This window comes from Mus musculus, chromosome 18 (genome assembly GCF_000001635.26).
Source record: "Mus musculus strain C57BL/6J chromosome 18, GRCm38.p6 C57BL/6J".
Taxonomy (NCBI): Eukaryota; Metazoa; Chordata; class Mammalia; order Rodentia; family Muridae; genus Mus; species Mus musculus.
Window position 1 is genome coordinate 34,753,353 of NC_000084.6, and position 22,076 is coordinate 34,775,428.

At 47.5% G+C, this 22,076-nt stretch overlaps 1 protein-coding gene, 1 long non-coding RNA gene and 2 other non-coding genes across 8 annotated transcripts; 3 read left to right on the forward strand and 1 right to left on the reverse strand.

Moving 5' to 3' along the window:
* Positions 1 to 90: 90 nt before the first annotated feature.
* On the forward strand, positions 91 to 5,342 carry 2010110K18Rik. The gene is made up of 6 exons (XR_001782407.1): positions 91 to 115; positions 1,181 to 1,217; positions 1,324 to 1,428; positions 2,647 to 2,799; positions 2,938 to 3,057; positions 4,880 to 5,342. It is a non-coding gene; the product is annotated as an RIKEN cDNA 2010110K18 gene (long non-coding RNA).
* Positions 5,343 to 5,478: 136 nt separating this feature from the next.
* Fam53c (family with sequence similarity 53, member C) lies at positions 5,479 to 20,408 on the forward strand. Of its 5 annotated transcripts, none has more exons than XM_006526152.3 (5): positions 5,479 to 5,554; positions 9,143 to 9,372; positions 9,721 to 9,778; positions 14,816 to 15,600; positions 17,246 to 20,408. In XM_006526152.3, exons 2-5 carry the CDS (start codon positions 9,295 to 9,297, stop codon positions 17,504 to 17,506), a joined length of 1,182 nt encoding a protein of 393 aa, XP_006526215.1. In that variant the 5' UTR covers positions 5,479 to 5,554; positions 9,143 to 9,294; the 3' UTR covers positions 17,507 to 20,408. The 5 variants fall into 5 exon arrangements, with proteins under 5 accessions (XP_006526215.1, NP_780313.1, XP_006526217.1 ...); NM_175104.5 differs by having other exon boundaries at positions 5,498 to 5,792; NM_001357456.1 differs by lacking the exon at positions 5,479 to 5,554 and adding an exon at positions 5,975 to 6,245.
* On the reverse strand, positions 5,593 to 7,625 carry Gm3561. Its single transcript, XR_001782441.2, has 2 exons — positions 5,895 to 7,625; positions 5,593 to 5,766 (listed from the first exon to the last, which is right to left on the reverse strand). It is a non-coding gene; the product is annotated as a predicted gene 3561 (transcript).
* Positions 6,167 to 6,245, forward strand: Mir12191 (microRNA mir-12191). Its single transcript, NR_162793.1, has one exon. It is a non-coding gene; the product is annotated as a microRNA mir-12191 (primary transcript).
* Positions 20,409 to 22,076: the final 1,668 nt, after the last annotated feature.

Sequence of the window (22,076 nt, forward strand, 5' to 3'; positions counted from 1 at the left end):
GAACTCATGATTCTCCTGTCCTAACCACCTAAATTCTGGGATCACATGCATGTGTTCCCACACTAACCTTGACATTTTTCATAACTAGAAATGTTTACACCGAGTACCGAGTATGGTAATGCCCACTTGTAACCCCAGCATTGCAGAGGCGGGGGAAGGATAGTTACCACTATTAGCTACATAACAAGGCCCAGTATCAAAGAAAATGGTGGGAGCTTGATAGAGCTTGCTGTCTAAAACCTTATGCAGCTGAGGCAGGAGAACCACAAATTCAATGCCACCTGGGCTACCTAGCAAAACCCTGCCTCACAAACAAAGCAAATGTTTTAATTTAAAACTTTAGCAACGGTTTAAAATGCAGGCTAATAGGTCTATAGAGGCCCAGGAATGGTTAAAGCCACCAGGTGCTACTCATGCTAATAGCTTGCAGACCACTTTTTGAAAACAGAAATACAACCTTTAAAGCTGGACCTCGAGCCGGGCGTGGTGGCGCACGCCTTTAATCCCAGCACTCGGAGGCAGAGGCAGGCGGGTTTCTGAGTTCGCTGCCAGCCTGGCAATGGCTCAGTGGTAAAGGCAAGCATAATGCTCAGCTTTGGATTCCTAGAGCCCACATAAGTCCTGGGTAGCATGATGGCGTGCCGGTTATCTTAACCTTCGGGAGGCAGAACCAATGGCTACCTGGAACAAGCCGGCTGGTTAGACTAGCCAAATTTGTGAGCTCTGGGATCAAGTGGGAGACTTTATGTCAATATACCAGGTGAAGATTAAGGCACCTGATCTAATGCACAAACACACACGTGCACCCATACGTGTAAGCCGAGCTACACAGCACACAAATATGAAAAGGAAACGAAGCTGGACTTGGCCTGCTCCTATGATCTGAGAGCTTGGGAGGCTGATGTAAAATTGCCACAGTTTGGAGGCTGGTTCATTTCAGACCACTAGTCAGGGCTATGGAGAAGGTCCTGTCTCAAAAAAAAAAAACAAAAAACAAAAAAACCAAAAAAAACCAAAAACAACAACAAAACTCCATAGCCTTTATCTGCTCTGAGGTTCTTGGCAGTTGCCATGGCTGGAAAATGTCGCATGTTCAGCCTGTTTGTTTGTTGATATCCCTTCTATCTGCAGAAACTACTTCCCCAGAACGGAGGTGTGTGAAATGTCTTTGTCCCCCTAGGAAGTGTGGGAGTCACCACTGAGCCTTGTCAGGCCAGGTAAGTTGGGAGACAAGGCTGGGGTTTGAGGCGGTGTGAGAGGAGTTTCTTATGCTTTGATGGCTACTGTCGTACTCTTTGAGGCACCACATATGCTTCCCTGTAGGTGGGAAGCTGAGACCGATGAAGTGGTCCTGCAGCGGTGGCAGAAGCAGATAGATTATGGCAAGTGCATACCTGGGTACCAGAGCTTTCTGCAGCAGGTCCCCAGGTGAGTGCAGTTGTAGGCAGCCACAAGGATGCCAACCAAATGGCTGTAGCTCATTGTCAGGTGCTGGAAGATAACTGGAAAGTGGATGCAGATGGACTGGTTCTCCTGCCGTCTAGTCCCCAATACGTTTGAGATTTCTCTCAAGTAGAAGCGTACTTTCCCAGAAGGCTTTCAAGGCTTGCCATGTTCCGCCCCCTCCCCCCCCCCCGCCCGCCCCTTCTTTTTAATCATTTAATGTGTGTGTTGGGTGAGGGCAGATGTGCTTGTGGAAGTCAGAGGGATCTTTACTTCCAGGACAGGCTCTTCTGGGGATCAAACTTGCTCATCTGGCCCTCCTATCCTACCTAGTGGTTTTTAACCTCCTAAACCATCTTGCTGTCCCCCACATTCCTTTTCTTATTAATTTTCTTTGTTACTGTACAAAGGAATGGTTTCATTGGGATGACTTCATTATATGAAAGTATTTCACTATTATTTGTTCATTTAACTTTTTAAAGCTTTTATTGTGCGTTTATGTTTTCCCTGCATGTATGTCTATACACCACATGAATGCTGTGGAGGCCAGAAGAGGATATCAGATTCCCTGGGACTGGAACTGCAGAAAGTTGTGAGCTATCATGTGGGTGCTGGGAATCAAATCCAGGTCCTCTGAGCTGTCTCAGCCCCCCTCTTCTATTTTCCATATGTTCCAATATTCTCTTATTCTCTCCTCTCTGCTCCCTTCAGACCTCTTACCTCATGTCTCTCTCTCTCTCTCTCTCTCTCTCTCTCTCTCTCTCTCTCTCTCTCTCTCTCTCCCCCCTCTCTCTCTCTCTCTCACACACAAACAAACAAAATGTATCAAAAGTTGGATATCATCTTTACTCAAGGGCCAGTGTAAGTTTCTGTATCATTACAATTCCCCTCAAAGTGAGCATTACAAGTGAACATTATTCCCCACCCTTTCCCTCCCTCTCCCTCCGTGTCTCTCAGACAGTCTCATGTAGCCTCAGCTGGCCTCAATCTCTCTATGTAGTTAAGAATGACATTGAACTTGCCTCCACCTCTGAGGGCTAACATTTCAGGATGTGCCACCAGGCCTGGCTTCACTGAATTCGCTGGATTGGAGCATCATCCTGTCCTTGGGTAATCCTGTCTAGGCTTCTGATTTACTGTGATAAGCAATGAGCAGTGTCCCTTTCCTTTGACTTCAATCTGACCCATATTTGTCATTGTCAGGGCACAGCGACAGCCGGGTTTTCACCCTCAAACACCAAACAAAAACAGGAGATACAGTCGCAGATCCTGAGATGCCCAAATCAGGCAATGGAGAAGAGCCCTGCATACCTGGGACCCCCCAAGCCAGCCTCTCCATGACAGACAGGCTGAGGGGTGTGTTCACTAATCTGGCTCCTATGAGTGGTGTGGTTTAAGTCCTACTTTGTCCACTGCAAAGATTTGGGTTGTATAATTGTGGGGGGGGGCGGTATCTGCATGAGTGTATGTTCTCTCATTCTGCTGCCCCTCTAGGAAAGCAACAAAGAACTTCCTAAGGACATTGGGTTCTACTCCTTTAGATGATCTCCTGGTAGCTGGCCCCAGGGCTCAGAATCCTCAGAGAATTGGGACAGAGGTGAGAAAGAGGCCCAGGTAGTATCCTCTGCTGAAACCACTGGCTCAGGAAAATAGATGGGGTTTGACCTGTGAGAGCATAAATAAGGTATAGTCCAAAGGAGACGGGGCTAGAGCTATACGGCCTCCATGGGTCTGATCTCTCTTCACCAGAGATGAAGGAATTGGGCATGGTGGTGCAAAATCCTGTGGGCTCTGGGAAGGTGAAAGTAAGAGGAACAGGAGTTTTATTTATGTTAAGTAACATAAATAAAGCTGATTTTTATAAAACATTAAAGCAAGAGTTTATTACTGACATTAACAGTGGGATCAGGAGTTTAAAGCCAACAACATCAGCTCCATGAGATCCACTTGCCAAACAAACACAAGACCTGCAAACAACAAACAAACAAACAAAAAAGCAAAGCAAAAACCTCCTTGAAAATCAAGAGAGGCATAATATGGGTAGTGTTATACTATACAGCAGGCCATCTGAGATGGCACACACATGAAGATCATACTCACAGGAAACAGTGCAGCCTTCCAAATGAGTCCTCACACATGACTTGCAGTGGTTTTCTTTGGCAGTAGTGAGCTCTATCAGTTCCTTGCCCTTGTTTTCATCTCCCTCCTTCCCTTCCTTCCTTCCTCCATCTTGCTCTACTTTTCTTTTTTCCTTTTTTATTTTTTATTTTATTATTTCTTTTGGTGGTGGCAGTAAAAGATAGCACTTTACTCTGTAGCCCAGGCTGGCCTAGAATGCAGTGTAGCCTAGGGTAGCCCTGAGTTCATGGCAACCCTCCTTCAGAGTCTCAAGTGTTGAACCCTTGATTCAAAGTGTGATTATAACTTTGAACCAAAAAGCCTGACTCCGTTCCTCTCAACGTTTTGCAAATAAGCCAGTGCCCACTTAACTTTCACACAACCATTTAACTTTAGTAAGCATGGTTAGTAATAAAAATGGAGCAAGGTAGTCCATGCCCATAATCTCAGCACTGGGGAGGCAGAGCCAGGAGCTCAGTGAACAGGAGGCTAGTCTGGTCTATAGAGTAAGTTTCTGGACAGCCAGGGTTCATGTGAGAACCTGACTCAAAACAAAGCGAAACAAAAACCCAAACCAAGGGGTTAAGAGTCTCCAATTTTGCTATAACTTGAACAGTCATTTAGCCTTTCAGGGGGTTTGTTGACAGTTTCCGTTTGGTGATTGAAAGGAAAACAGCAATATGTTTACTTAAAGTATATAGTGTAACTAGACATGGGCAATTCATGGCTGTAATCCCAGCATGTAGGGAGCTGACGCAGGAAGAACAGAGTTTAAGGACATCTCTAGCTACATAGTAGGATTGAGCCCAGCCAGAGCTGTAGGAGACCCTGTCTCAAAAATAACCAAGCAAAGTATGCAGCACAGTGCAGTTGTAGGAAACCATGTCTCCTTTACTCTTTGTCAAAGGAAAACACGCAACTCAAAATAAGTCTCCACACAGACACCTTTAATTTTGTTTTAGGTTCTGCTGTGTAATGCTTGAGTGGCCTCTGCAGTTGAAATGCTGACTGGCTGACCTGGAGGGCAGAGGCAGTCTTCTTGACTTTGCCTCCAAAGTACCAGAATTTTAAACGTGTACTACTGGCCCGGACTTCCCACCTCAACTTTGTTTTTTTTTTTTTTTTTTTTTTCTTTTTTCGAGACAGGGTTTCTCTGTGTAGCCCTGGCTGTCCTGGAACTCACTTTGTAGACCAGGCTGGCCTCGAACTCAGAAATCCGCCTGCCTCTGCCTCCCAAGTGCTGGAATTAAAGGCGTGCGCCACCACGCCCGGCTTCCACCTCAACTTTGTAATACATTTTTTAATTCTTCTTTTTCAGTTTGCATACTTGAAGCTTCCTGCTTCCTCCCCGGCCCAGCTCAAAGATGAAGTTCTCTATCACTAAGTCTACCTGTTTCCCTATCCCAGATGAGGGGGCTTCAAAACACTTAGAGTAAACCCTTGACTTTTAGGGATTTGCTGCTACAACTGTAATAATGAAATGACTGGAATTACCACTTTCTATCCGACTAAAGAAAGGAATCTGAAACTCTGCCCTACAGTGATCTGAGCATGAGAGCATTTATTGAAAAAAATTTTTCCCATCTGAGACCTCCAATTTACAGAAGAGCCAGAAGCCTCTATGGGCTTTCTTCCCTACTGACATCAACACCCAGCCTATTGAAAAAAAACTTAAAACTTTGGTTGAGGTGGGAGGTGGTGATAATGGTACAGACTTAATAAAAATGTGGTTTCCAGTTCCTGAAGAGGAAATACAGTACTGTTGAAATCGGTTCCTCATATGTCAGCTTCCTCCCTCCTTCTGTCTTAAGTGGTCCAGCCAGAACCATCCTGCTCCACCACCACCCCCCCATACACCCCGCAACTGAGCCACCTATGATGTCATAATCACAATCCCATTACCTCATCCTGCTGGGGGGGGGGCGGTAAGGAGGAAAGGGAAGGGAGGGAGTGAACAGCCTCGGGTCCGCCTCAGCTTTACAAAGTGTTTTGGGTGAGAACAAATTACAGAGCAAGGGGACACAGCTCCGCAACCGTTATAAATCTCAGGTTTATAAAAGCTCTAGCAGATCTGGCAGCTAGAAGAGGGGCTCCGGCTACTCAGAGCAGGCCTTGACCGGCGCTTGGACTACATTTCCCAGCAGCCTTCACGCCGAGGATCAGTCCTTGCCGGGGGAAGGTGGGGGGATGCTTGCAGAAAGGTGGCTGTGTCGGAAGGGAAAGGAGGCCAGGTGAGAAGACTGTGGCTAATATTGTTTCGTGGCCTGAGCTGAGTCAGATAGTTCAGTTGGGAGGATGGTTTAGTGGAAGGAGTGGACAATGGCTTTGTTTACCTTTATCCGACATGGCTTCCCCTACGGGCTTCGTGATATGCTTCCAACTGGGCCTGTCCACTTTCCACGTTATTTTGGAGGGGGTGATTAGTTAGTGAGGAGACACTCCGGTCCCCAAACCACAGCTCTAGGCTCCTTTCCGACGGCGCTATTCTGAAAAAGATTAAGGGAGACACCACGTAGGGCTTGGGCCTCTTCGGCAGGTTCCGGGGGATTCTGTGAATAGACGCGATCCCCCATACTCTCCTCAAAGACCGGTTGGTTCTTGCCAGCGCCTTTTAAGGGCACCGTGGGGCGAACGGAGCGCTCAGAGCTGCTCCGGCCGCGGCCCATGGAGCTGTAGGAGCCGCGGTAGGTAGCGGAGGGCAGGTGGTGCTGGGGCCTCGGGGCGGGCACCGCGACCGTCCCTCCCTCTCTCCCATCCCCCAGTCCAGCCGCTGGTGCGGCGGAGCCTCCTAGGCCGTCTCGGCGGGAGAACCCGGGACCCGGTGGGGGAGGGGGTGGCGGAGTGCATGTCCCAGACCCTCCCCATCCCCTGCGTCCTGAGTTCGCTTCCCGCGGTCAGATGGGGAACCAGAATGGAAAGAAGAGAGCGACAGTCTCTCTGAGCAAACCCTGGAGTGCCCCCCCGGGGGCCAGTAGATGCCTCATGCCCCACCCCGCGGGGACAGGCAGGGCAACAGAGGGAGAGGTTGAGGATTAGAGGGAGCCTAGTCGTTTGCTTTTTCGTCGCGGTGGGGGATGGGTGCACCCCACTTGTCACCCCTGTCTTCACGAGAGCCATATGGAAGAAGAGCATTCTAATATCCATTTACCTTTTTCTTGCATCTCCCTGCCTCGCTTATGTTTTCCTTCAGTTTCTCCCAGAGGTGTGGGACCGGGAGACCTGGGGGGAATGTCCCCAGGGGATTTGCGACTTTCTTTTCCCTTGGCCTGACTGGATCTTAGGTCGTCCAGGTTTCAACACAACCTAAGTATCCCAGAAACGCAAGTGTCAGGAGTTGCTTCCATCCAATAGGAGTGGGGGGGTCTAGTCGTCATCTTGGGGGGTTGTGGTGGAGGGAGATTCTGGGCAGAGAGTTAGGCCTGGTGGGGTTACTGGGAGGGCCGAGCGGCCTTCTTGCTCAGTGAAGGGCTGAGCCTTGTGCCAGTAACGTTCAGCTGAGAAGTTTTAACTTGTTTAGTGAAATGTTGAGAGCTGTCTACCCCTCAGATACACAAAATGGAAGGGAAGGAAGGCTGCCAGAGAGAGCTTCTCACACTTTGTAAATGTCTGCTTGAGAACGAGGAGGCCCCTTGCAGAGCTGGTTTACCTTCTTTTGTGTCCTGGTTTGATTCCTTATGGCTTCCGTTCTGTTGCCCCTCTCAGCCTGGCCTGTTTTAGGAAACTCAGGCTGAGAGTATCAGTTGCGTGGTGGTAGTTGCATTGTTCCAATTACCGCTGTGTGTGGCCACATCCCGACAATTAAAATGCAGAAAAAGAGAAATCACCCTCTTCAGCTGCTGCTAGAGAGGGCTGGGAGTTTGCTGTTTGCCTCACTGAAAAGCTTGCAAGTGTTTTTCACTCCCTGCTCCTCATGGCTGGTCAGCCTGGAGCCTGGGGTCTCTCTAGGGTAAGATTCTCCACTTAGGTTCCCTTCTTGTTCATCATTTTTGAGGACAGAGTTAGAATGGGAGCAGAAGTGATTCAAGCTTTAGCTTCTCCCACCAGAACCCAGGGGAAGCAGCTGAAGGGAGTTGGTTCTCAGGAAGCTGGAACTTTGTTCGGAACGGTAGGGATAATTACGCATGGAAACCATAGTTAGCTAGAGTGATGATTGACGGCTGCGCCGTCCTTCCAAAGAACTCCATCCACATCCACAGGACCTTTGCTCTTTGTCATGTGCCTCTGAAGTGACACCCTCGTTTTTGCAGTGGGTGGGCTTCTCCAAAACATCACAGGAGGAAGACCCCTTAGGCTTCAACTTAGTGAGCAAGTGACGGAGGTTGGCCTCCAGCCAGAGAAAGATGCATAGCTTTCTTCATCCTAATGATACCACCTCTTTAGGCACACCAAGGCTTGGAAGAACAGCAAAGGGAGAGAGAAGAAACAACAGTCTGTGTGAACTATTTTATATAGGCCAGTTGGTAAGCTATTTTGATATTTCATGTGGCCTCATTCCTGTGATAGAGTAAGATCGTTATACCCATTTTACATATGGGTAAGCAGGAATGTTATATGGCTAGCCAAACTTGCCTGAGTAAATTGGATTAAGGATTAGGTGATAGTGGCAGCTTTTTTTCCTCCCGGGCTGGCCTTCACGAACTGTTGAGCTTCTGTTTGCTTTCATCTCCCGAGGGCTGGGATTACAGGTGTCTGCCCAAGAGTTAGCTTTCTTGGCTGACTGTTCTCTGTGCCAGTTTAATGCTCCACATACTCTGGCCTTGCCTGTTGGTCACTGATGGGAAGAGGTAGAACAAAGGCATCACTAACCTCCCTTCCTTCTTCCTCAGAGCAAGGCCAAGGCCCCGTAGGTAGGCAGTTGTGTGGGGTTTAGAAGCTGCTCTCAGATAAAAGTCAGTTGGCTTCAGTCTTAAGGAAGAATCCATGGTCTTCAAGTGGGATCATGAAAATCAACACAACTTTGTTGGATGAAGTCATGAGTTGTTTTTAATATCCGTAGAGTTGAAATGTGATTGGAACTGACCATTCTTTCTCATTGGATAAGAGAATAACCAGCAGCATCTACTAGGAAAGAGTGATGTATCAGCTGTTCATTTAAAATCCTCTTTAATCTGACCTGAAACTGAAAGCCCAGCCCTTGCTCCTCTCTCTGTACTAAACCCCTGTGGTTTAGAAGGGTTTTTCTGTTTGTTTGTTTTTTGTTTTTGTTTTTGTTTTTTCTTGGCTTCTGGCTGTAAGATAAAGAGAATATTGTGTTCATCCAGTATGGAAATAACCATTTGGACAGCTCTCATTTGAGCTGTTTTCTAAGTGGTGCTGATATTCTAGGTAGACACAACAGAACTTAAGCCAGGTTAGAAACGGTAAGTGGGTTTCACTTTGCTTGCCAGCACCAGTTTATTTGACTGGGTATCTAGAGTGCCAAGTTCAGAGTGTTTCTGAGCCTGTCTTTAAGCTTACCAGGAAAGTGCTATGATCAATTAACGAAGTCTGCCCGAGGCCTGGCATAGGGACACTGCTGTGTGTGTGTACTGTGCCTTGTCCATCTCTAATGTTACTTGGGGCTGACCCCTCTAATTGGCAGGCACAGCAGGCATGACTGGAGAGGGAGGTCCCAATGGTGCTAGAACGGTGCTGCAGTGGCAGAAGGAGGCTCATGAGTGAGATCCAGGAGAACGACAAGGAAGACATCCACCAATCGCTCCAAAGTGTGCAAGCCAAGTCCTGGGCAGAAACATGATCACCCTGATCACGGAGCAGCTCCAGAAGCAGACCCTGGATGAGCTGAAATGCACGCGCTTCAGCGTCAGTCTGGTAAAGACCCGAATCTCTGCTTCTTCCTCATCTTCCCCTTTTTCTGGAGGCTGTTGCTACAATCTAACCTGTGTTCTGTGTCGTCTGAAACGTGCTTGTACCGGAAAAGCCCACTAACAGCTCAAAAGCCAGCCAAGAGAAAGGGGGCAGGGACGCTAAAACTTGGGTGAAAGGGGCTTTGTGACATTTGAGGTGTGGCTTGTTTCTCACCAACTTTGGGAAGACAATAGGAAGAGAACAACACAGGAGTCTAATATCCTGGTAGCTCATGAATTATAGGAAGAATGTAAGAGTTCTCTCTAGAAATGTCCTTGTCCTGAACCCAAATAATGATGGTCTCTCTCTTAGCCTTTGCCTGATCATGCAGACATACCCAACTGTGGGGACCCTTTCCAGCTTGTGTCTGGTAAGGAACCTGTGGTTTCTATGTACTATATGTTTGTTTGTGCTTCTGTCCACACATGTCTGTTGTTGGTTTTTAATGGCCAGACTGATTAGCTTAGCTCTAGCTTTTGTGATGGTCTTTTTGTTTTATTTTGTTTTGTTTTGTTTTGAGACAGGGTCTTACTATGTAGATTAGGCTGGCCTAGAGTTATAGAGATCTCCTGCCTCTTCCTCCAGAGTACTAGTATTAAAGGTGTCTGGCCTCCACTCCAGCTTGGGTTTTTTTGTTTGTTTGTTTTTGTTTTTCAAGACATTTTCTCAGTATAGCCTTGACTGTCTTAGAACGTGCTTGGTAGACCAGGCTGGCTCTGCCTCTCAAGTGCTCGGATTAAAAGTACGCACCACCACTGCCCGGACACCAGCTTGGCATTTTGTTGTTTTGTTTCCGTAAGTGCCAACTTCTGAGAGTGCTATTTATCTCTATTTTCCTGCAGGAAAATCATTCGTTAGTTTGTTCTTTTGTATTTAAGGCAGGATCTTGTAGCCTAGGCTGACCTAGAACTCTTAACAGTATTGCAACTGAGTGCTAGGTTACAGTGTGAGCCTGGAACAGTTCTAGAGCTTTTCTAATGTAATTGCTTTGAAGAGGTAATACATATACATAGTTTAAAAATAGCTCAACTATTACTTTGACAAAAGTTACCCTCTCGTGTTTCTAGTCCACTTAGCTCCTAGCTCTTCCCTAAAAGTACCTTCTGAAAGCAAGTAGCTCAGTGATAGGGCATCTGGCTGGCATGTGAGGCCCTGCCTTGGCTCTTAAGAACTGTGTATGGCTTGGAGAGGTAAGGCCTATTGCAGTTTTTTTGTTTGTTTTTACATTTGTTTTATTGGGTATTTTCCTCATTTACATTTCCAATGCTATCCCAAAAGTCCCCCATACCCTCCCCCCCCACTTCCCTACCCACCCACTCCCACTTTTTAGCCCTGGCGTTCCCTGTACTGAGGCATATAAAGTTTGCATGACCAATGGATCTCTCTTTCCACTGATGGCCAACTAGGCCGTCTTCTGGTACATATGCAGCTAGAGACACGAGCTCCAGAGGTACTGGTTAGTTCATAATGTTGTTCCACCTATAGGGTTGCAGCTCCCTTTAGCTCCTTGGGTACTTTCTCTAGGTCCTCCATTGGGGGCCCTGTGATCCATCCAATAGCTTGTTTTTACATTTATTATATAAAATGTATGCACAGGTGTGCTACAGTGTGTGGAGGTCAGAGGACCATTTGTAGGAGCCGGCTCTCTTCCTGCACGTGAGTCCCAGGGATGACTGAACCCAGGTCGTGAGGCTTGGCAGAATCAGTCACCCCTTGAGCCGTCTTGCTCACCTATAAGTTTTTGTTTTGTTTTGTTGCTTTTACATTGGTGGGGTGGGCTGGGGAGGGGGTGTATGTGCTCAGATGCAGAGTATGTGCACAGATGCAGGGTATGGATGCTGAGGTGAGAGGGCAGCCCGTGGGAGCAGGTTTCCTCTCTTCTACCACATAGCTTCTAGGGATTGGGGCTCTAACTCAAGTGACCAGCCTCGACAGCAAGCACATCTGTTGAGGCTTCTTGCTTAGGCTCTGTTAACCAGTCTCTTAGACACATACCCAGCTAGGAGTTTTTTCTTTTTTGGTAGTACTTGAGATTGAACCTAGAGCTAAGACATACCGAGCAAGCACTCTATTACGGGTCTCCAGCTCCAGCTATGCACTCGAGGCTGGTGTTGACTTCCTGATCCTCTGCCTCCACCCTGAATACGAGGATAACAGATGTGTGCCAGTGTGGCTGGCTTAATTTTTTATTTTGAGATAGGGTTTGTTTTGTGTTTTTGTTTTAATTTCACAGACTAGCTTTGAATGTGTAACCACCTACCTCAGCCTATGGGATTACAAGTCTATGCCACGAGGCCTAGCTTAGAATTTCTAGTTTTCAAAATTATACTTACAGAGGGGCAGGGTATGTGTGTACCGTGGCCTGTGGGTGTCAGGTTGTTTCTTTCCTTCTATTGTGTGTGTCTCGGGGATGGAATCAGGTCATCAAGCTTAGCAGCATCACTAGCCCTGGATATTTATATACAAGTAGAAGCAGGTATAAGTCTATCTGCATTCTTACTTTTTTGGCACGGAAAGTTTTCTACTAGTCTGTGTTTCATTGAAGTTTAGTGCACCGTGGATCTGCGTTACGTTAACTCCCTGTTAATGTGGATGCGGGCAGTTTGCAGTTTTCTAGTTGGGGGGTGTATGTCCATGTATTCTACATGCATGTGTATGTATGGATATGAAAACGAGCACTGAAGCCAGAGCAGGGCTCCAGATGTTCTCTATCCCTCTGCCTTATTGCGACGTGACAGTCTTTGATTGACCCTGGAGTTAGGCTGGCAGCCACCAAGGCTGTGATCTCTACCTTATAGATTCCTATTTTCTGTTTTTTTTTTTTGTTTTTTTTAAGATTTATTTATTGTTATATGTAAGTACACTGTAGCTGTCCTCAGACATTCCAGAAGAGGGCATCGGATCTCATTGCAGATGGTTGTGAGCCACCATGTGGTTGCTGGGATTTGAACTCAGGACTTTTGGAAGAACAGTCAGTGCTCCTATCCACTGAGCCATCTCTCCAGCCCCGAGATTCCTGTTTTCTATTCTTTACAAAGGACTTCTGTTCCTCATGCTTACACAGCAGGCGCTTGCCTGCCTAGCCACCTCCCCAGAACAGCAGTAAATAACTTTTTCCCTAGGTCATTTGTGATATGTGAAAATACATCTGAAATGCAGTTCCTCAATTGTGCATTAGCCCAAGGCCTGTGGTCATGAGCTAAGTAAGACAAGCAGAAGCTCTCTAGCCTGTGTAGCCGGGCTGCCTCATATCTATCCTGAGCGCCTGGCAAGGGAGGCGAGTGGGCAAAAGCTGCCAGTCGCTCGCTCTCTCTCTCTCTCTCTCTCTCTCTCTCTCTCTCTCTCTCTCTCTCTCTCTCTCTCAGAAGCACTTGTTGAAAGCCGGTTTCCGTCCTGAGGGTCCGTGCTCCCTGCCTTGGGATGGACAGGAATGGGAAGAACTGTTGACTTCTGTCATCAAGTCTCACTTCATATTACTTTGATTTGTGCCTTTTCTAGAGAATTCTTGAAAAAACTTAGAAAATAACTCACTATTTTCCCTAAATTGGTCTTGCATGGGAATATAGAGGCAAGGGGTTGAGCAGCTCTTGAGAGGTGGAGGCAGGAGGCTATATAGCAAATTTGAGGCCAGTTTGGATTACATGAGACCCTGTCTCAAAGAAGGTCACAATTTGGGGGGACTGGAAAGATGGCTCAGTTGGTAAAGTGCTTGCGTTGTAAGCATTTGGTTTGTTTGGGTCCCCAACATCCACATCAAAGCCTGATATGGTGGCACAGTCTATAATAAGCCTGATATGGTAGCACAGTCTATAATAAGCCTGATATGGTGGCACAGTCTATAATTCTAATACGTTAGTACCTAAAGAGGTAGAGACAGGTTGGCCAGCCAGCCTATCCAAATTGATGAACAACAGGTTCAGTGAGAGTCCCTATCTCAAAAAAGGGGGTGGAGAGAGCAGGCAGAATGTCATAAAGCACTTGGTAACCTCAGTTTCCTCCATAGGACCCACTTGGTAGAAGGAGAGCTATTTCCCCAAGTTGTCCTCTGACCTTCACATACATGATTGTGATGTTAGTACACATAACACATGCATATACCGATAAACAAGTGTAATATAAAAAATAAAGTGAGGTAGGTAGTGATTGAGGGAGACATCAGATGTTGACCTCTGGCTCAACATGTGTGGGCTCTTATCCATTCTCACATGAACATGGGTACACACGTGAATAAGAACGTACACACACTCCAGAAGTTGCAGCTGTGGTTAGAATGCAGTCCAGATCATTTCTTTTAGCCCATTTCCTTTTCTTTTCTTTTCCTTACCTTTGGTAAGCACAGGGAGTTAGCCCAGGTTGGCCTCAATTCAATATGTCGCTGATGATTAATGTGAACTCCTTATTTTTTCACCTTCATCTCTGGATTCCTGGATTATAGGACTGAGCCCTACCCGGCTTGGTCCTCCAGTCTTTGGCTTTAAAAGAAGGCCTCAAGCCAGGCAGTATGGTGCACACCTTTAATCTCAGCACTTGGAAAGTAGAAGTAGGTAGATCTCTGAGTTTAAGGCCAGCCTGCTCTATGTACTCAGTTTTAAGGCAACAAGGCTACATAGTAATACATAGACTAAAAAAAAATAATTTTCAAAATTGAATAATGAAGGCCTAAGGAGACAGGAAGCAGAGTATATACACAAACAGATACAGAGGGACAAACCAGCTCAGAGGCTTAGGGTTTCTCAAACACGTGTTCTGCCATCAGACCCGCAGACATCCCATTGCCTTTCCTAGGAGTAACAGTGACTTCCTCCCCGCTTTGACTACTTCTCCAGACAATGCTGCCTGCCTTACCCCTGAAGACACAGAGAGAGGGAAAAGGCCGGAGGAGGAGAGCAGGCTGGGAGCAGGGAAGGTTAGGTTGTCCGTAGAGCTAGGGGGTGAGTGGGAATAGACACACAGGTTGGTTTGTCTAGGGTTTTTGGGAGTTTTTGTTTTTTTCCCCCAAGACAGGGTTTCTCTGTGTAGTCCTGGCTGTCCTGGAACTCACTCTGTAGACCAGGCTAGCCTCGAACTCAGAGATCCACCTGCCTCTGCCTCCCAGGTGCCAGGATTTAGAGGCATGGCATTACCACTTCACAGCTCATACAGGTTTCTTGATTGACTGCATTTTTGAGGAGGAGTGGCAGACAGTGTATAAACATTCTTGGTGCCAGGTGGGTTCTCAGGCTGCAGGTAGCATGGTGTGGGTGGGTTTAGATCCTGTTCTGTTCCCTTAATAGCTGTGCCTGTTAACCTTGGACAAGCACAGTCATAGTACTTCCTTCATGGAGACTTTTGAGAAATTACATTCTGTGGTACAGTAGCTCTTAGAATATGTTAGCCATTAACCCTTTTCATTATGCATGCCTTTCAGAAGGTGCTTCCTGGAGGGGCCTGCCCCACTGTTCCTGTGCTGAGTTCCAGGACAGCCTCAACTTCAGCTACCATCCCTCAGGCCTAAGCCTGCACCTCAGACCACCCAGTCGGGGAAACTCCCCCAAGGAGCCGCCCCTCTCCCAAGTACTGAGCCCCGAACCCCCAGACCCAGAGAAGCTTCCTGTGCCCCCTGCCCCTCCATCCAAGAGGCACTGCCGCTCACTCTCGGTGCCTGTGGACCTGTCTCGCTGGCAGCCGGTGTGGCGGCCTGCCCCCTCCAAGCTGTGGACTCCCATCAAGCACCGGGGCAATGCTGGAGGGGGTGGGCCGCAGGTGCCTCAGCAGAGCCCTCCGAAGCGGGTCTCCAGCCTCAGGTTCCTCCAAGCTCCCAGTGCCTCGTCTCAGTGTGCCCCAGCCCACAGACCCTACAGCCCTCCTTTCTTCAGCCTGGCCCTGGCCCAAGATTCCGCTCAGCCCTGCGCCACCTCCCCTCAGAGTGGCTCCTGGGAGAGTGATGCAGAGTCCCTGTCGCCCTGCCCACCCCAGCGCCGCTTCTCCCTGTCACCCAGCCTGGGCCCACAGGCGAGCCGCTTCCTGCCCTCTGCCCGGAGCTCTCCCGCGTCTTCCCCAGAGCTGCCCTGGAGACCCCGAGGTCTCCGAAACCTTCCCCGAAGCCGCTCACAGCCTTGTGATCTGGATGCCCGCAAAACTGGTGTCAAGCGGCGTCATGAGGAAGACTGCAGGCGCCTTCGGCCTTCCTTGGACTTTGACAAGATGAATCAGGTGGGACTGGCAGACCAGAAGCTGTTTAAACATCTCCTAATTCCCTACCTTCTGGCAAGGCCTCCCTGGGAACTCTTCTGTCTAGAGTTTATACAAGAAAACCACCCTGGCAGTATTGAATTTTAACCTTTAATGTCTTCTGCCCTGTCAAGTTAGTCCTTAGTATTCTAAAGAAACTAGACTGAGGCCTTAAGCCTTCAGACAGGGATCCTAATTGTCCTGCCAGAGGCACTTTTCCTCTTCTCTGAGAACTCTAGACCACAGGATTCCTGTCCTCAGTGTCTCCTCTGCAGTCTCAGGGCTGGTTTTGTTCCCTGGCTTCAGTGCCCCCTGTCAGCCTTTGGGAGCTTAAGCAAGATGAGCAGTGGCTTTCTAAGCCCTAAGCTGAGAGCAGCCACTGTGGGTGACTTGTCCCCTTTTGCCATAGTTTTCCTTCCAGATCGCTTGGTCATAGGGCTCTGAGAAGTTGTTCTCTTAGTCATCCAGCTATTCAGAAAGCATTCATGGCAAAATCTATGTGCTTGAGTCTGCTTAGGCATTGGCAGTGAGTGGCCAGATAAGCAGATGGTGGTGTGGCCTCCACTGGACCTTATAATTGAGAGGGTTTTGTTGTTGTTGTTTTGGGTTTGTTTGTTTGTTTGTTTGGTTGGTTGGTTGGTTTTTCTTCTTTCTTTTTTTCTTTTCTTTCTTTCTTTTGGTTGGTTTTTCTCCTTCCTTCCTTCCTTCCTTCCTTCCTTCCTTCCTTCCTTCCTTTCTTCTTTTCTTGATAAGGTCTTTCTATTTAGCCCAGGCTGGCTTCAGCCTTTTGAGCTATGAGGTTTCAGATATCACCATGCCCCATCATAACTCAGCTCTGTTCTTTTTTGTGGCTCTTGTGTGTGAGTGAACCTGTGTTCTTAGGCTATGTAAATACTTTGCCACTGAGTTAACAATACTCGCTCTGAGAGCTTCTGTTCATTGTTGCTTTGGGTTGGTTTTTCGAGCCAGGGTCTCATAGTTATAGTCCTAGCTGGCCTAAATGCACTATGTGACAGGCTGCTCTTGAACTGGCAGAGATCTGCCTGCCTCTTCCTTATAGGTGCTGGAAACTGGGCCAGGAGGTGGTGCAGGCCTTTAATCCTGCTCACGGAGGCAGGAGACAGGCAGATCTCCCTAAGTTTGAGACCAGACTGCCGTACAGAGCAAGTCCCAGGACAGCTGAGACTATAGAGAAACCCTGTCTTAAAAACCAAAACACACCAAAAGGTGGGAACTGGGGTGCCTTCCCCAGAGAATGTACACTAAATGTTCCAGATTTTATGATTTGGAACCTTACTCTAAAGCATAAAATTTCAAGTGTAACTGAGATGAACACTTTACATTTTGGAAGGCCAGGAGAGATGGCTCAGTGGTAAGAACATAGGCTGCGCTTCCAGAGAACCTGAATTTGATTTTCAGCACCTACATAGTGGCTAACTGTCTGTCAGTCCATTTCCAGAGGCTTCGAAGTCCTCTCAGGCCCTCTGCAAGCACACGGAGTACACACATGTAGGCAAAACACTCAACACAGAAAATAAAAAAAATCTAAGGGGGTTTTATTTGTTTGTTTGTTTTATTTAAGTGACTTTGGGAAATTACTATATATTTTTTTTAATTTTGTTGACAGAAACCATACTCAGGAGGTCTCTGTCTCCAAGAAACAGCCCGAGAAGAAGGCAGCAACGTCTCTCCACCATGGTTCATGGCCTGTAGTCCCCCACCTCTCTCTGCTTCCTGCAGTCCCGTCGAGGGTTCATCCCAGGTGCTGAGTGAAAGCGAAGAGGAGGAAGAGGGGTCTGTGCGGTGGGAACGGCAGGCACTGAGCAAGCGGACATTGTGCCAGCAGGACTTTGGGGACCTGGACCTGAATCTGATTGAAGAAAACTAAAAGTGAGAGGCTGCTTCCTGGGCCCATGCAGACTGTGTAATGGTTACTAACACGTGTGAGGGCCCCAAGGCTGAGGGCCCAGCCTGGGAAAGGGGGTGAATGGAGGGCTCCTACTCAGGGCAGCCCAAGTCTTCCTGCTCCAGCAAACTCGACCATGCCAAGAGACTGGCGGGGACAAGATAAATGGAGCTGGTGACGGGAGGGACAGCCCCAGAGCAGACCCTCCCCATGGCGGCCCTGAGTGTGAGTATCCCTGCCACTAAGAGCAATGGGCAGGGAAGGAAGGGGTCTGCGACCCCAGCTCGGGGAATTTCACTAGCCCCTTTGCTTCAAAGGGCACTTGTGTCTTAGAATTTGGCCAGGGTGGGGGGGTTCAGTCAGCCTCCTCGGAGAAATTGTGTGAGTGTGCGTGCGTGCACGGGTGTGTACTTGTGTGAGTGTGTGTGCGTGCATGGGTGTGTACTTGTGTGAGTGTGTGTGCGTGCGCGCATGGGTGTGTACTTGTGTGAGTGTGTGTGTGTGTGTGCATGGGTGTGTACTTGTGTGAGTGTGCGTGTGTGCACGGGTGTGTACTTGAGGAAAGGTGCGTGCGTTTGTATAGCCTTAGGGAAGGAAGGCAGTTGCTCCTTTAACAGCAGAGCGTCAGGATACCCCCAGGATCTTGTGGGTTTTTTTGTTTGTTTGTTTCCTTAATATAACATTGGGCTTGTTCAAGGTGTCAAGAGGAGAGAGTTTTTGTTTTTGTTTTTGTTTTTTTTTTCGGTCTTAATAGCTCTGGAGCCAGGCTTTTAAGTTCATCGCATCACTGCTCTGTAAATGGTTCTGTTTTGGGGTCTAGCAGAATCTTTTGAGTACTATGATTTCAGCTAATGGGCTTTTCTGAAGTCCCGCCCTCTCCCACTAGATGAATCTAGTATTGAGGCTTGAGGCAGTCCCCACACTTGTTGTTTTCATTGTCTAAGCTGTCTGCAGCCCGCTTCTCTCGCTTGCTGAGAAGCTGCAAGCAGATGGACAACTGAGGCAGAGCTAAGGAGCTTGGGCGCTCTCCTCTTCCCCAAGGGGACCTTTCCTTTTCTGATCTTACAAGTCAGAGACAGGGTTGCTCTCCAAGAATGTGTTGAGGCAGACCAGGAGCAGTGACATTATTCCCTGGAAGTCCTTGAGGCCACCCTCAGCACTGCCTTTTGGAAGCTGGCTGTAGGGAAACTTACTCTTGCAATATCTAGGCCCGGTCTCTCTCTGATCTGCTTGAAAAAGAGGTAGGGTGTTCAGCATTTAATAGTTTGCTTGTCTTCCACACTTGCCAGGAAATGTTTATTTGCTTCTAATTGGCCCTGAGAGACCACAGAGAGGCTGGGGCTCACCGAGGGATTGACTTGGGGTGTGTAAAGCAAAGGCTATGAGAAGCAGCTGGGAGTTTGTTGTTGTTGGATTGAATTTCTTTTTTTGTTTCTCACCCACAACTTCAGCCAGTGCAGCAGATCCAGTGGTTGGAGGGATGGACTTGAAGATTGCAGTTACCTTGGTAGGGTTGGCACCTGTGGGCATGCATATAGAAGCTGTCACTATGCATCCTGTGAGGCTTTGTTTAGAACACCCTGTATAGCGAAATTGGACCTGCCCTTCCCAGTTGTTATAGTAAGGGCACTTTTCTGTTCAATTTCCATGGTGTCTTAAGGCCCAGTTCCTAGTGTTACAGAAGACAACTAAGGTCATGTACTTTCTTCCTTGTGGAATTGAGCCTGATGTTTAATGTCTCCCACATGCTAATAGGAATACTATAGAGGCGTCAGACTCTTTGCCTCCACTTCAGGGGAGGTGGCCATGTCTTCTTAAACCTGTGGCCCTCAGAGGTTCTACCTTCTCAAGGCTCCTCCCTGTCTCCTGGCTAGTTACCACATCTTACCACTGGGCTACCGGTCTCTAAGGGCCTACGAGAGACTCTCCTGAGAATTCAGGGAAACTGAGCCCAGGAGTTATCGTAGGTTTCATCTTTCCCTGGTTCTCCCTCTTTGGTCCATAATTTCCCTGGTGCCAGCTTCTTTTCCACCTGGGGCAACCTCATCCCTGGGCTCTCTGCTGCAGATGGCAGTGTCAGCCTCCAGTAGGTCACTGGCAGTGCCAATGGGGTCTCTGCGGGCCCCAAGTTTAAGTGAAGGCAGTGATTCTGCCTCCAACCTGGCTTTCCCAAAGCCCTTAGGTCACCGCCCTTAGGGAAGGAGGCCTACAATTGTCATATTTTAATTCCATTACTTTAAGTCTGGAATGTTAAACTAGGCAGAACTATCATCTTGCTTCCCAGTTTAAATGCCTCTGGCCCTGGAACAAGCCTTTTCAAGACGTGAATCGTTGGTTTTACACAGTAGCTCTGCTCCAACGGTTCTGTGTAAACCAAACGCTGTTTTTTAATGCATTTGGACTGCTGACCATGTAAAGGCAGCCTATGTTTGCTTCTTTTGTAAAGCAAGCAACTTCCCTCTACTTTAGCCAGTTTCATCATTTGGGTTCTCACACAGTGGGCTTACCCAGAGTGGAGCACACCTCCGGGGCTTGTGGCTGCTGCTGTGTAGACGCCTGCATCTGTGCTGCGTGTGTGGTGCGTGTGGCTGGCCAGCAGGTGAGTCTTACTGCGTGCGTGAGTGAAGCCACTCCCAGGCTGATGCTCTCCTCCTGTGCCCGGTGACTGCCCAGTGGCAGCTCTAGCTGCCCTTCATTCCCACCTGCTGCCAAAGTCCCTGTGCTAATGGGATTACAGAAACAAAAAGTGGAAAAAAATTTTTCGTAAACTTTGTTTTATATTAAAAAATCCATAAGTCTGTGTGTGTTAAAACATGAGGTTCTGCCTCTGTGGCTGTGTTTGAAAAAATAAAGTTTTATTAGAATAATCCATTTTCCCAAGCAACCTTGTGTACGATAGTGTCTTTTTCCCTTATATGTGCACATGTGTGTGCACAAACATGCACACACAAACACAAACACATAGAGGGAGAGGAAGAAACATTCCTCTTAATTTAACTTCATTGCAGAAGGGCAGTATCTGGACACTAGACTCTGTGATCAGACTCTGTTACCTGGGATTCTGTCGATATGGCTTGGTCCCTATTTCCCTGGTACTTAACACAGTCCTTTTCTGACATCATTCCATTTTCCAGCTAGTTAAAGTCAAGTACTAGTACATTCCAGTTCCCTGAGATACGCCTCATGGGATGGTTAGAAACCTGCCTGAGCTGATCCGTAGGCTTTGGGAGAGAACGTTTCTTCACATGCCAAATCCTGGAGAGATGGAGATGTAGTCATCAGAATTTAGATTCCAAGGACCTGGGTAACTTCTTCCTCTTAAAAATCCTGTTTGCAGAATTATTCTAACAAGCAAAGCTCTTTTGTCCTAAAAAGGATACCTTCTCTAATGCTTTTGTTGTTTCCTGAATCCTGCCTTTCCTATCCTGCCCTTCCTATGTTAACATTTTCCTAATGTGTATGGATGAAATATAGCTACTGAGCCAAGCAAGGGCCTCTTTCTATACCAGGTATAGGAAGAGTCAAGTTGCGTAGTTTACATCCTTTCCTGCTTCCCATTTGTGGTACTCATCTTGGAACACCAATGAAGTGTGCAGGGCAGGACTGGCCTTGCTACCTGGAGCAGGAACCTTTGCATGAAAATATTCCCCAGAGTGGGAGTTGCCTCCTGCCCTGGAGACAAAGACGGAGGAGTTTTGGAGATGGCTTAAGGGGTTGAAGACTGTAACTCTTCTGTTTCACCTTCACCAGAGCAAGGGATGGAATTTTAACAACTAAAGTGACATGGACATAGTCCCTTGTTCTTTTTTACTTTTAGCTTTATAGTTGGTTTCTAAAGTTTTTCTTCATGCTATGCTCTGTGTGTGTGTGTGTGTGTGTGTGTGTGTGTGTGTGTGTGTTTTTCTGGGGACCACAACAAGAAAGGGAATGCACACTATATTCTCTCACTTATCTATATTCCCAGCTCTATGGTTCTGTTTTTCTATTAATTTTCTGTGAGGTCAATTGTGTTAATCACTTTCATTGCTCAAGTCTCTTATAGGAAAGAAGTTAAGTTCTATGAGGGCAGGGATTGTTTTATTTTGTGTTGTGGCCTCAATGCTTTGGAAATCTGGCATATTTTACTTGTTGGATGAATTTCTCCTTTGCTCATCCCATTCTAAGCTTAAATATAGTTGTCACTGGTGCTGTTGAAAACCAGCCTTAGATACTGGAGGATGGGAGGTGGGGGGTGGTGACTAAAACTCCTCCATTGGGAGGGGAAACCTTCAGGAGTTCATTTTGGTAGAAAAGATGCAAGGCAGATAGGTCCTCCAAGGATTCACCGGTTTCCTTCTATGAATAATTTATGTGCCATGTGCTCTAAGGATTCACAGTCCAGACCTCAGGTTTGCTATGGGAGATAGAAGTTACAAGGGATAAGATGCTGGAGCATGCTTTTCATCGAAGGGGCAGACTGATCTACATACCTAATTCCAGGCCAGTCTGGGGCATATACAGAGACACCCAACCCCCCACCTTCCTTTTTTAAAGGATTGCAAGGCACAGGGAA

Coding starts and splice junctions, on each gene's coding strand:
- Fam53c (XM_006526152.3), top strand. CDS start 9,295: ATGATCACCCTGATCACGGAGCAGCTCCAGAAGCAGACCCTGGATGAG. Junction 9,779..14,815: donor CCCTTTCCAGCTTGTGTCTG/GTAAGGAACCTG, acceptor CATGCCTTTCAG/AAGGTGCTTCCTGGAGGGGC. Junction 15,601..17,245: donor ACTTTGACAAGATGAATCAG/GTGGGACTGGCA, acceptor TTTTGTTGACAG/AAACCATACTCAGGAGGTCT.